This window comes from Terrapene carolina, unplaced genomic scaffold (genome assembly GCF_002925995.2).
Source record: "Terrapene carolina triunguis isolate 2854851 unplaced genomic scaffold, T_m_triunguis-2.0 Scaffold68, whole genome shotgun sequence".
Lineage (NCBI taxonomy): Eukaryota > Metazoa > Chordata > Testudines > Emydidae > Terrapene > Terrapene triunguis.
This window is the reverse complement of record NW_020664419.1, coordinates 61,215,188-61,228,885: the sequence shown is the minus strand read 5'-3', so window position 1 is coordinate 61,228,885 and position 13,698 is coordinate 61,215,188. Positions and strand designations below refer to the sequence as shown.

At 43.8% G+C, this 13,698-nt stretch overlaps 1 protein-coding gene across 1 annotated transcript in view; it reads right to left on the bottom strand.

The window, feature by feature from the left end:
* Positions 1 to 7,863, bottom strand: part of TPH2 (tryptophan hydroxylase 2) — a 70,267-nt gene extending 62,404 nt beyond the window's left edge. Inside the window, exons 1-4 of the mRNA XM_026648963.1 lie at positions 7,759 to 7,863; positions 2,560 to 2,712; positions 722 to 905; positions 524 to 624 (exon numbers count right to left, since the gene is read on the bottom strand). Coding sequence (XP_026504748.1) covers positions 524 to 624; positions 722 to 905; positions 2,560 to 2,712; positions 7,759 to 7,863 — 543 coding nt within the window. The remainder of the gene's footprint in view (positions 1 to 523; positions 625 to 721; positions 906 to 2,559; positions 2,713 to 7,758) is intronic.
* Between the last annotated feature and the right edge of the window lie 5,835 nt (positions 7,864 to 13,698).

The window sequence follows — 13,698 nt, the reverse complement described above, 5'->3', positions numbered from 1 at the left end:
TTGAGGGCAAGCCTTCTTTCAAATGCTTTGTTCTCCTACACCCACATTAATATGAATTTTTATTTAATGTCCATATTCTTTGATTTGTGGCAGAACCTAGGTTTACAATAACCCAAACTGTTTAGAATATCAAAGCTTCTATCTTCCATTTACTTTAAAAACACGCATGTAGTGTATAAATGGGGATCAAAAGTGATTTTGGAGTGCCTCAGTTTTTGAGTCTCCCAACTTGAGAAACTGAATGAATTCATGCAATGACACCCTTTAAAGGGACCTGATTTTTGTAAAGTGCTGGTCACTCACCTGCTGAAAATCAGGTCCCTTTAAGGTGCCAAAAAAATGGAGGCCCCCAATATCGCTAATCAATTTTGAAAAATCTTTGCCATGTTGCTTATAACTTGACTGGTTAAACAATATGAATAATTATCTACAAAATTATTTTTAAATTCTGTTGTGGATAACAAATTGCCCTGCAACTAGGATTTAAAATCCAAATAAGATAATGACTTTATTTCACACTTACTGGGTGATCTGCATCCAGCTCAGAGCCATACATTAGAACTCTCTGCGAGCATTTGTCTAATTCAGCAATCTTCCTGGGGAACCAAGGGACACAATCAAGTTCTGTGGAAGATAGAGTAGAAATTGAAAATATTAGAGAGTAAGACTGGTGTGGTTCCTAAATGAAATGTTTACTAATTTCTAAATAAAGCAGCTTTACCGTCTTCATCAGTCCAGATGTTTTCTGGTGGATTAAGAGTTACGATGTTAGTCTGAAACTTTAGCAACTGAATTAGTTCATTAAATTCTTTCTTACTGCAGTCAAAGTCCACAAAAATTTCTACCTCTGAATTCCTCCTCTTGGATTTTCTTGATTCAATGTGAACCATACTCACATGCTTCTCCTGTGGGAACACGAAACATTGGACTCTATACATAAACAATTAATTTAGAAAACAAAATTGGTAGCATGAATTTCTGTTAAATATATTTTAAAAGTAATAGAAGTTTACATTAAAAATACTCAGCCTACAACTAAATGCATAACCAGTGATTTGTAGTGTGTTAAAGAAAAAAAAAATGCTGCTAGGTTAAGGTAAAAATTGTTCTCTCTCATTAGATGACTATGATAACTATAATATTCACAGGGGATTTAAATGTGATTTACCAAGACCATCTTTTACAAAGGATGGTATGTTCATTGTTTTAAAAATGATAATACAATGCTACATTGATATCAAAGATAGATATAAAATATTCAGTGCATTGTTGGTGTTAATTTCAGTATATTTTAGTTTTTCTAACTAAGAACACAATTGGTACAAGAAGCTGCATTTATTCAATATCTCTCTTGACAAGCTAAAAGAACATTTATTTTGTGATAATTATATTTAATTTCTCATCTATCTTTCTTGTACTAATTATGAATGACCTGGAATAAGAGTAACAAAATAAAAGTCCAGACCAACTGATTGTCTAGAATAATGACCCTGGCAAGATCTACAACCCTCAGTGAATATGGATGTCAAAATGGCTTAAACATTAATGATGTCTTCCCATTGTAGAACTCTCCCACCACAACTGCTGATCTGCAAATGGGTGTTAAGAGGAGATTGCAAAGCATTCATAATGATTTCTACTTTTGCATGCATGAGGCACAAACCTGTCAACCAACCCATTACTTTTGACTACCTTCCTCCCCACCCATTAAAGGATGCCAAATCTGAAGAGATCTATGCTGCTATCTACACATGGCCCCTACACTGAATGTATTTTCATTCTGGGTAAAATTCACCCCAGGGCAAAGGGCCAAGCACAAGTTTCTGCTAGTCCCTATGCACCTTCAGGGGCTTAAATGGTATGCAGTTTTCCCTCTGGCCTTGGTTAATACATTTGCATCTAATACTTATGTTCACAATAAAAGAAATTTCCACCCTGATTACTTGTTGTAAACTCAATAAGATATTTCGGTACATGTATTCTGGTATTGAATGCATACCTAGTTGCATTAGTGGCGTTTCCCCTGGCACTATGCCTACTGGCACATCACAGCCTCACTCCTGTAACTGATAGCGTCTGGATGGCCTGCTGTACTAGCACTCTGCCCATATGCAATCAACTGTATCAGGGCCTCAATGTGTATTAAGGCTTCATAATTCCCATTTTACTGCCTAAGACCCTGATCCAGCAACACACTTAAGCACATGCTTAACTTTAAGCACATGGATATTCCTTCTGGAGTCAACACCAACATTAGAGTCAATGAGATGACTCATGTGCTTAAAACTTAAGTTCAAGCTTTAGTGCTTTGCTGGATCAGGACCTTTGACAGCTAGAACTTTAAGCACATAAGCAGTCCATTCACTTACTGGGGACTACATATGTGCCCAAAGTCAAACACATGCTTAAATACTTTGCCGGATTGGTTAGTAATCAAATGGAAAGTGTTATTTCACATGCTTCTTTGACTTCAGCGGAGCTACACCAGTTTACACCAGCTGACAATTGACCCAAATGTCCCTAACCTTTCCAATAATTACAATGATTTGTAATATTTACCTGGAAGAGTCTGAGAGCTTTCACCAATCCACCAACTTCATTTTTCAAGGAAAACACTACAGCTGTCTTTCCGCTTTCAGAAACTGATTCACTTTTGCCGTTTCCTTTATTCCCTTTCTTCTCATCATTTTTACCAGAATTGGCTCTGTTTGGCTACAAGAAAGTAGATACAAAACACAAGTTTCCAATGCGCATTTCTGAAAAATATCAAACATTCCTTTCACACAGACAGCTTTTGTCAGAAAACATCTGAATGAAAGTGATCCAGACTATAAAAAAGGTAAGCAGCATATTCAAAATCAGAAAAGGTAACAGGCAAATGTCAGAGACATAAGAGACCAATACAGAAATATGACACAAATATCATGACACCATTAAAGCAATGTTATTATAGGTAATAAACAAAGACTGGATGGAACAATTCCTCACCTGGCTAAATTGTTGTAGTTCTGACTGCAATGGAGCTGTGCCGATTGACACCAGCTGATGATCTGGCCCAGAATTTTGAAATTATTTGAATTGTCCGTAAAAGCCACAAGCAGAAACTTCATATTCTCCATTGCACTAGATTTAATGTTGCCACCTATTTTTCATTGCTCCTAATGAACTAAAAGCTATTCACTGATTATACAAATTAAAAAGGAAGAGATGTTTAGGCTCTGTCTAGCCATAGAAGAAATCTGAATTAACTGAACCTTTTAAAAATTTGTTCCATCCAACTAAGTCTGATCTCCTGAGAACAGTCCATTTATCCCAAAGGAGCATTTCCTTTTTTATTTTTACACTGTTGAGCTTCCCACACCTGTAAGATTCTCTTTGCGCTGAATTTCCTTCTATATTTTCCAATAGTACAATATCCACAGCTTAAATCTTTTTGAGATGCCTCTAGGGGTACGTCTACACTTACCGGAGGGTCCGGCGGCAGGCAATCGATGTTCTGGGATCGATCCCGGAAGTGCTCGCCGTCGACGCCGGTACTCCAGCTAGGTGAGAGGAGTACGCGGCATTGACGGGGGAGCCTGCCTGCCGCGTCTGGACCCGCGGTAAGTTCGGACTAAGGTACTTCGAATTCAGCTATGTTATTAACGTAGCTGAATTTGCGTACCTTAGTCCGAAGTGGGGGCTTAGTGGGGACCAGGCCTAAGTCGTCCATCTATATCAAGAGCTTTAGTAATACTGGCCAAGATTCTCAAAAGTGACTAGCACTGGGTGTCGTGCTTGAGATACCTGAATGCAGACAGATCTTCAGAGGGCACGTGTTCTGCACTTTATGAAAATCAGACCCCTTTAAAAGTGTTTCAGATGTTTGCAACCAAAAAACATGACTATCTTGGCCACTGTGTCCATTTCAGATTTTATTGTTCATTGGTAAATTCTGTTCTTGAGATAAAAACAATGAACCAGCAATTTGGGGAGGGGGGGAGCCAACAATACAGGAGGGCAGCTAACAAGGTTTGAAACATTAAAGCCATGTTCAAACTGTTCCAAAAACCCCCACTATTTTTAAGAACAGGTGGGAACCCTGAGGCAGATCACCTCCTTGTTTCCATCAGATCCTCCAGTGGAGCCGTGACAATGTACTCCAACTGAGGATCTGCCCGGAGTCTCAAACACAGTGTTCAAAAGCAGATTTAATAAGATTCTGCCTAGTCCTCATTGACCAGGCACAGTATTTTCAACTTATTTTATGCTAAATCCTTTTAAAATTGGATCAGATCCTTTCTAAAACAAATCTCCATTGCTGACAACAAGGACTAATCTGTAATTGACACAGTTTCAGTACAGACAGTTCAGTGCATCTAGACTAACCATGCAGAATTGATTTAAGTTTTACCATCAGGCTGTCCATACTAGCAGTGTCCTAAACCATTTAAGTTACAATATCCTCTGGGTAAGTAGCCTGCAATTCCCAGGTCAGTTCCCAGAAGCTAGGCATTCTGGAATATTTCACACAGCCACCATAAATGGAGGGAAGGTAGAGAGATGACAACTGACGTGTTTCAGCTTCTCTGAGTCCACACTGGCACTAAAGCAGTACAAGCTGAACCAGTTAAACTTGAACTCGTTACAAAACCAATTAAAAACTGTAGCCTATTCTAACCATTTATTAGAGTTTTTGTAAATTATCTGGGGTGTTTTTGTCTGTGTGGACACAGACATCCTAGAGCAGTGATGAGCAACCTGCGGCCTGCCAGGGTAATCCACTGGTGGGACACCAGACAGTTTGTTTACATTTGTACGGCCAACTGCAGCTCCCAGTGGCCATGGTTCGCTGCTCCCGGCCAATGAGAGCTGTGGGCAGTGGTGCAGATGTAAAAAAACGGTCTGGAGGCCTGCCAGAAGATTACCCTGACGGACCGCAGGTTGCCCACCACTGTCCTAGAGACTTTAACCAATTTAATTTCTCTAGTGATGACTTTGTCTGAGTGTCAGCAACAAGTGCAGGTGCACCAGTGCTGCGTGCAGTTTAACAAGAAACTAGGCTCGCACACAGTTTTTTTGGCCAGTCAAAACTTGTTTGAATCCAGTTTATCTAGAACTTGTAGAAAGGGCCAAGTGGTTCAATAACCATGTGTGGGCCTAGTTCCCTATTTTATGCTCAAACTTTAAAAAAATAAAATAAAAAAAAACAGTTTTAAACAATGTTTGGCCCCATATTGGGTGATAGGATTGTCTGAAATCAATCCATCTGGAACTATGTTTAGATTGTGTCCACACTCAATGGTTAAAACAGTTTTATAACACGATTAAAAGTCAAGTGTAGACAGGGTCTGCATGAGTTTGCACTTATGAAATGGATCACCCCATTGTCTTTAGCTAGCGAGCCTCTTTTAGGCCCTGATTCAGGAAAGCACTCAAGTGCATGCTTAACTTGAAATATGTGCTCCTGAATTGGAGCCTTACATGTTTGTTTTTAATCTTTTTTTGTTATACTTAAACATTTTTTTCCAATTATTATTTGGGAGATAGCTTATATGTCAAGCATGCAGCCTACAGGTGCTTTGACAAAAATGCTATTTTTAATTTTGCACTCTATCTAGACTTGTCTGTGTGTGTCCATTTTTAGAAGGAAAGTACAGAGAAGCATGTTAATTAACTTCCCAATCCTGAAAGGTGCTCAGCACCAATTGACTTCAGTGGGAAATGATGGTACTCAGCACCTCCCAAGATTGAGCCCCCTGAGTTCCTGTAATTGTGTCAAATGGATAATATCTGAAGTGTCTGCTGAAAGCCACCATTCAGCCTGTGAAAACTAGATGAGCTAAACATTATGAACATCATAGAAGAAGCTGTGATACTGTGAGAATTAACCTTATTAGCAATGCAGGTTACTACTGTATATGATTAAATAATGACTTGTAGATGTTTTTTCCTAATGATGACGACATATTATCAGGAGCCAGTGCAAATATTCAAGAAATCATAGAATTAAAGCAGAATCCTAGTGAAGAGAGAAACACTAAAACATCTTATATAGGCATTAGAACAGATTCACTCCATTTAGTCCATTTCCCAGTGATATCAATAATGCCAATAAAACAGGTAGAGATGAGTAAACACTTAAATATTCATATATGATAGTAGCACAAATAGGGATATTTCATCTTTACTATAAAGACAATGGGTCAAATCCACAGCTGGTGTAAAATGGCATAACTCCAGTGAATCCAATAAAGTTATGCTGATTTATACCAATTGAGGGACTGGCCTCATATTTTCCACAGGAGATACATTTTACAACTATAAATATACAGCTCTGTCTCTCTCTGTTTTACTATTAATTATTCAAGTGTCAAAGTAGATTATTAATATGTATGAATTATGTTAGCATTATAAATACAAAAATATACAGATAACATTTGTTTACAATCATGAAGCGGTTGGTGTAACAGCACTTTGAAAATACCAAAGTATCTGCTTGGTCTTCAGATCAGATTACAAAGATTAGTTTACATCTTTCGATAGTATTTTTACCTGAGGAGACATTTTTAGCTACATATTTTTCTATATGATATTGCATCTCTGCCAGTCGAGGAATCAAACCTCTAATATTTCAAAGCCAAATATGCACACTGTATTAAAATGCTGGACTCACCAATTCAGTGTAAATGTATCTGATTTGTAAACGATCTCAAAATAATTGGTCCCAAACCTGCAACTGACGCTGTGAGGATAGACTGCGCTGTCCATGGAGCATCAATTGCAAGATCAGGGTCTATACAATGACTTAGGTATTTTCCTCTTATTGACTCTGATTCAACCAAACACTTAAGCACATGTCTAACTCTGAGAGTGCAAGTTAGTCCAAGTGACTTTGCTGGGACTACTCACACGGTTAACATTAGGCACACACTTACTAACTAGCTGAATGGAGACCAAACTCATTTACTATTGATTTTAGGAGTACTAAATATGATGATTTGCTCTGATATTGCCTGTGGAATTTAATAGGCTTTTTGCTATATTTTATCTGAAGACACCATACAAAAGTACTAGTGGTGATTAGGACTAGAAGGAATTGATCAAACCTAGTTACAAATAAACTGAATGTCATTCGATATTTTTAATTATTAAAAAGCAAGACCAATATGTAGCTTTCAGGGTGTCCCCGAGATCTGTAAAGTATTTGTAGCATTAGCTATCTGAACAAAAATGACTTATTTAGAAGAATCTAAGAATATTATCTGCTTTTCCTCTCTATATTTGTGCTTATATTATTTTCCTTGTATGCTTGCTTTCTTTATTGTTTTTGCTGCTATCACCAAGTGTCTTTTAATTACTATTCTTAAATATTGAAACAAAGATTACAACAATTTTCCTTTCGAGAGTTCTCAATAACTTCTGTTGCTTTCTTTGGAAACCACGTACTAAAAACGGGCAGAACCTTTGATGCTACTTTTTGCATTTAAAAAGCAAAAGCATCTAAAAAGCCCTAAAATACGGAGCACATGCCAGCCCACCAGCTGAGCACAAAACACATCCCAAGAGCGATGCAATGTTATTGTTTTTCCCCCTGCATATCTCTATAACATCACTGGATTAGAGGTTTACACTCGGTAAGTACCGCGTGGGAATATGTACATACTCCAAACAGTAATGGATAGAGTTTGGACGCACAATGTATGTTAATCGGAGTCAATCGTTATCAAGCACACGAATGCTCTGGGCAGCTGCAGCGTGACAGCCCGCGATACTTACTGTCAGGTTGCTGAGTCCTTGGTGCTCCCCGGGCACGGCTGAGTCGAGGGAGAGCCCTCTCCTGGCCCAGTATTTACTGGAGAACATCATCATCGCGGGCTGCATGGGGACCCGTGTGTAGTTTTCTTCCGCCACAGCAGGGGGAACCGGCTGCAGGCAGCGCGCTGTGAGCTCTCCCCTGGCGGCGGCGGCGGCTTTTATGCGCCTGGCCGGCAGCTGATGGAAGGCTGATAGGGAGGCTCCCGTGTGGCTGGTGGCGGCGGGCGGATGCTAGGGCAGGTTCCCTGGGGCGGGAGCTGGTTCGGTCACGCGCTGGCTGCGCTGTCCCAGCCCGGAGGAGCGGCCGGCAGGAGCCCAGCAGGGGAGCGGCTGGGTTAGGTTTTTAGACCGATCCTGGGGGGTGGCTTCACCTGCGGGCAAAGGGGCCCCAGCAATGCCCGAGCCGGCGTGACTGCCAGGCCGCGGCTGCTGCATGTCCCACTTGTGCCAGGAACCCCCGCCCCAGTCCGGGAGCTAACGGGGCTGCTTGTGGTGTGGAAACGTTCCGCAGCTGCTCTCATCTGTGCGGATAGCCGGGGAAGCTGTGGAAGGAGCCCAGCGACCCAGCCCCCCTCCGGGCTGCCTGACACCTGTGGGGCCCAGCCCCCTGCCCGGCAATCTAATACTTCTGTCCTGTCACTTCCTCCCTTCCTCCTCCACCCCTATTTACTTCTGTAAAACACTGTTTTGTCCCCATCACTGGGCTACGCACCTAAAACATTAGTGAACTAAACGTTAGTTAACATTATGCTCGTCCTGAGGCAACATGAACAGAAGCCAGCACAACACAGCCCCAAGTCAGGTAGGTAGTTCCTCCTTCGCTCAGACTGACATGGGGGGCGGGGGGGGAAGAGACTTTAAAAACACAGCACAACAGCCTGAGTTGTGGCCTGCAGCCCTGCACTTATGATCTCCCAGGTTTCCCTCAGTTAATGCCAGCAGTAGTGTTTAAACTAGAGCTGTAGAGGAATAGTACTTAACTTACTTCCTGTGTGCATAAAATCACAGTTGTTAGAGATGGGAAAGACCTATCAAATCTTTCAGAGAGCCATCCAATCTTGATTTAAAGGTTTCATCCTAATTCATCCTCCAGCTAGCGTGTATAATCATTCCCTACAATAAATTAACATTATCGAGCTTCCAGGGACCAAAGATCTGTTATTGAACATTCTGGGTCCTCAGGTGTTCTCTACACACCCTAGAAGGTCCATGGCTACAGTCCAACCCACACACTAGGCCTAACCCTGCTCACTATAAGGATCACATTTAGCACTACAGAGCTTTCAAGGTCCACAGGCATTGCTAAGTAGGATCACAAGCAAGGCTTGATACTCTCAAAGTTTGTGGGATGATTATGCAGAACTTGTGGGCTGTGTTTATTACTATTATCCCCATAACTCTCCTAAAGTCTATAGGCCACTAACTACATTAAGGGTACGTCTACACTACCTGCCAGATCGGCGGGTAGTGATCGATCTATCGGGGATCGATTTATCGTGTCTAGTGTAGACACGATAAAATCGATCCCCAAGCGCTCTCCCGTCGACTCCGGTACTCCACCGCCGCGAGAGGCGCAAGCGGAGTCAATGGGGGAGCGGCAGCAGTGGACTCAGCGCCATGAAGATGCCGCGGTAAGTAGATCTAAACAAGTCGACTTCAGCTACGCTGTTCTTGTAGCTGAAGTCGCGTTTCTTAGGTCGACCCCCCCCAATGTAGACCAGGGCTATATGAGCTCACAAACTGTACAGGCACACCCAAGGACATGCGTAAATTCCATGAGTCAAATAGCCCCCATTTAAGGAACTTACAAAGCCAGTAGAACTGAATTCTGTAAGAAACTATGCTGGAATTATTAAACCATATGAGGCTGGTCCCAAAGGGAGTAAACATTGACCCACACAATCCAACCCCTCAAACAGGAAACTTTTTAAAGTAGGCAACATACAGAAAAATCCTTACACAATGAGTTTCTGTGCAAAAGAGTTTCTATAGAGGATATAGAGTCCTGTCAGGGGGCGGGGAGCGGTTGGATAGGCGTGGGAGTCCCGGGGGTCTGTCTGGGGACAGGGGTGTGGATAAGGGTCGGGGCAGTCAGGGGACAGGTGGGGGTAAGGTCCTAGGGGGGCAGTCAGGGGACAGGGAGCAGGGAGGCTTAGATAGGGGCAGGGGTCCCAGGAGGTGGTAGTCAGGGGACAAGGAGCAGGGGGGGTTGGAGGTTCTGAGGGGGGAAGTCAGGGGGCGGGAAGTAGAAGGGAGTGGATGGGGGCAGGGTGGTGGTGGGGCTAGGGCAGGGCAGGGGCGGGGCTCCCTGGGTGCACGCCTATGAACACATGAGGTGCCGCTGACAGGTCAAACGGGAGGACTGTGAACTGGTAGTGCTTGTTGCTCACCACAAACCTGAGGCACCATCTGTGGGATGGTGTAATTGCTATATGAAAGTATGCATCCTTCAAGTCAAGGGCGGCATACCAGTTCCCTGGATCCAAGGAAGGGATGATGGAGGCCAAAGAAACCATGCGGAAATTCAGTTTTCTCAGGAACATGTTGAGCTCTCGCAGGTCTAGGATGGACCTGAGCCCACCTTTGGCTTTCGGTATTAGGAAATACCAGGAATAGAAACCCTTGCCCTTCTGCTCCTGAGGAACCTCTTCCACTGCTCCTAGCGATAGGAGTGCACCTCCTGTATGAGGAGTTGCTCGTGAGAAGGGTCCCTGAAGAGCGACGGGGAAGGGGGCTGGAAAGATGGGAGGGCAGAGAATTGGAAGGAGTATCCCTTCTCTACCGTGTGGAGCACCTAGCGGTCTGATGTGATACAGGCCCACGCAGGGTAGAAAGGGGATAGTTGGGACGAGAAGGTAAGGCGGGTTGGGATCCAGTCCAAGTTCTGGTGCACCATCCTCATTCGCACCTTCAAAAGGCCTGCTTCTGGCCCGATGAAGGTTTGGATGGGCCAGAGCCCTGGCCTGAGGACAGGTGCAGCCTCTTCCTGCCACTCCTGTTTCTCCTCCATGAGCCGTCCTGCAGTTCTGTGGTTGGTAGATCTGCGAAGGAGATTTTAATGTGGCTCTCGAGTCTTTTAGGCTATGTAGCCTTTTATCCACCTTATCGGAAAACAGGATCCCACCCTCAAAAGGGGAGATCCTGAATGGTCTGCTGGACCTCGTATGGCAGATCTGATATGGGGAGCCAGGAGCCCGTTCTCATGGCAATTCCGGTAGACATCACCCGAGTAGCCACATCAGCCCTGTCCAGAGCGGCCTGCAACGAAGCTCGGGAAATGAGCTGGCCCTCCTCCACCAGGGCCGAGAATTCAGCATGGGAGTCCTGCGGCAGCAGCTCTGCAAACTTTACCATTGCCCCACATATATTGTAGCAGTACCTGCTGACAATGGCCTGCTGATTAGAAATGCAGAGCTGCAAGTTGCCAGTGGACTAGACTTCTCTACCAAAAAGGTAGAGTCGTTTCGCCTCCCAATTCTTTGGGGAGGGGCCGTGGTAGCCCTGGCGCTTGCGTTGATTAGCAACATCCATGACCAAGGAATCTGGTGGAGGATGGGTATACAAGTGCTTGTAGCCCCTGGACGACACAAAATAGCATCTTTCATTGCACTTTGCTGTACGGGGCAATGAAACCGGGGTCTGCCACAATGTTTTTGTGGTGTCAGCAATGGTCTTTATGAGGGGTAGGGCAATACGTGTCATTCCGGAGGGAGCAAGGATATCCACCATTGGATCTGCGTCCTCCGCTACCTCCTCCGCCTGAATGCCGAGGCCCGGGTAACCCTCCTCAGCAATTGCTGTAGGACCCTATTGTCCTCTAGGGCTGGGGCTACTGAAGTGCCCGCCAGCGCTTCATCTGGAGAGGAGGGGGAAGAGACCCTGCAAGGGGTGGTTGCTCTCTTCCCTCCACGCCCAAGGGGTACCGTGGCGCTTGGGGATCCTGGGCGCAAATGGTGCCGTAGCCCTCAGTGCCTAAGCTGTGTATGTCGGTACCGAGGCCGCTGGTGCCGAAGCTGGAACCGATGGTGTTGGGGCTGTCAGTGCCAAGGACGTCAGTGCTGATACCGCTGGGGCTGGCGTAGCCAATGCCGGTGCCGCAGGGGTTGGGATGGTGGCGACAGGGAGCGATGGAGCTACCACCAATCCTGCTGATGCCGACGGTGCTGGAGGCAGCATGAAAATGGCCAAGGCCACCCATGGCACCCTGGAATACGACCCTTTGCTTTGCCCTTGGCGAAAGGCCCAGGGAGTCCAAAAGGGCCTCTGTGCCGGGGCCTGCCACTGCGCAGGCCACAGTGCCAAGTAAGGGTGCCGGTCTTGGGATGACCTGGACCGTCTATTTCTGCTCCTATGAGATCAGTAGGACATCAAAAGACATTAAGAACTGACCCTGGTGAAGAAACAAAAAAATTATACACTGGCAGGAAGAAACTTGTGGGACCCGTTTGGGAATGTGGTATCGATTGGATTTTGGGGTTTATTCTACAGGCTGCACCCTGTGTTTTTGGATAAGTACATTCAGCATGTATTGCCCTCCCTAACTGGATTTTAAATGACAAATACCAAAGATACCTTGTTGCCACTGCCCCTGCCATCTCCTCCATTACACTATTACCCCTGTAACACATCCAAATACAGACAAAATGCCATATATCTGATAAAACCCAATGGCCAAGGTCTTCACGCTTTAGTGATTTATTTAAATATTGTTTGAAAAATTTATTTTTAAGGTTCAGGATATCCCGTATAAGCGAACAATTGAGTGGAAAAAGACTGGTCAGAGGAGATAAAAGTATATGACATCACTACAAATGAGCTTCAAGAATTTGAAATTAAGGTTTTATAATGGGGTTGATATAATGGCCATTCCAGGGGTCTGTAGTATATCAGGGGTCCTTATTGTTTTGGTTACCCAATTAGTAAATAATCAGACTCACAGTCAGAGAGTGTGTTCTGCTACTGGAAATTGTATTTGTACTGAAATGATCCCAGTACCTAATAATTTAACCTGTACCATATTACAATATACCCCTTCCTATGCTATTAATGTTAAGGCCTCTCGAAAGTACCTGAGAATAGTTAAACAATAGATGTGGTATAATGCTATCCCTGAGAGAGATGTACTAGGATATCAAATAATAATTAATGCCACATTAGGGATTGTGAAATTCACCCTGCCCTATCCAGTTTTCAAATCACTTCCATGTATCCAAATTGCTCCAAGGGAGCTGCTATTTGGCTAGCACAGCAAAGGGCACAGGTCTCCTCCAGGAAGAAAAGAGGCTTAGCTGGATACTTATGGGATGGTGCAAATAGTGCAGCAGCAATTTGGAGTATTCTTAAGGGCCAACAACATGATGAGACATTAGGGCAACTAGAAAAGGCCACTGGTCTTATTACTGGAGCACAGCTGACCCAGGTACAAGCTGGAGTTGGTGAATTACATGTTATTTCTGCCCTTAGTTCAGGTTGCCACGCACGCACCTGATTGGAATGGACAAGCACTCGAAGAAAAAACTTTATTGTTGCGGGTAACCGACATTAAGTTAGTTTTTGCTATTGTTTTTATTGTATTATGCCTATTTTCTCATTCAGGGCGAGAGAGAGAGAGAGAGAGAGAGAGTGTGTATCTCTCTCTCTCATATCAGAGGAGTAGCCGTGTTAGTCTGTATCCACAAAAACAACAAGGAGTCCGGTGGCACCTTAAAGTGGTTTTTTACCCACGAAAGCTTATGCCCAAATAAATCTGTTAGTCTTTAAGGTGTCACCAGACTCCTTGTTGTGTGTGTGTGTGTGTGTGTGTGCGCACACACACACACACACACACACAGTCTACTTATTCCATGGCCTTGCATCTGGATTACATAAAATATATTCCTTCATGTTTATTCATTATTGTTC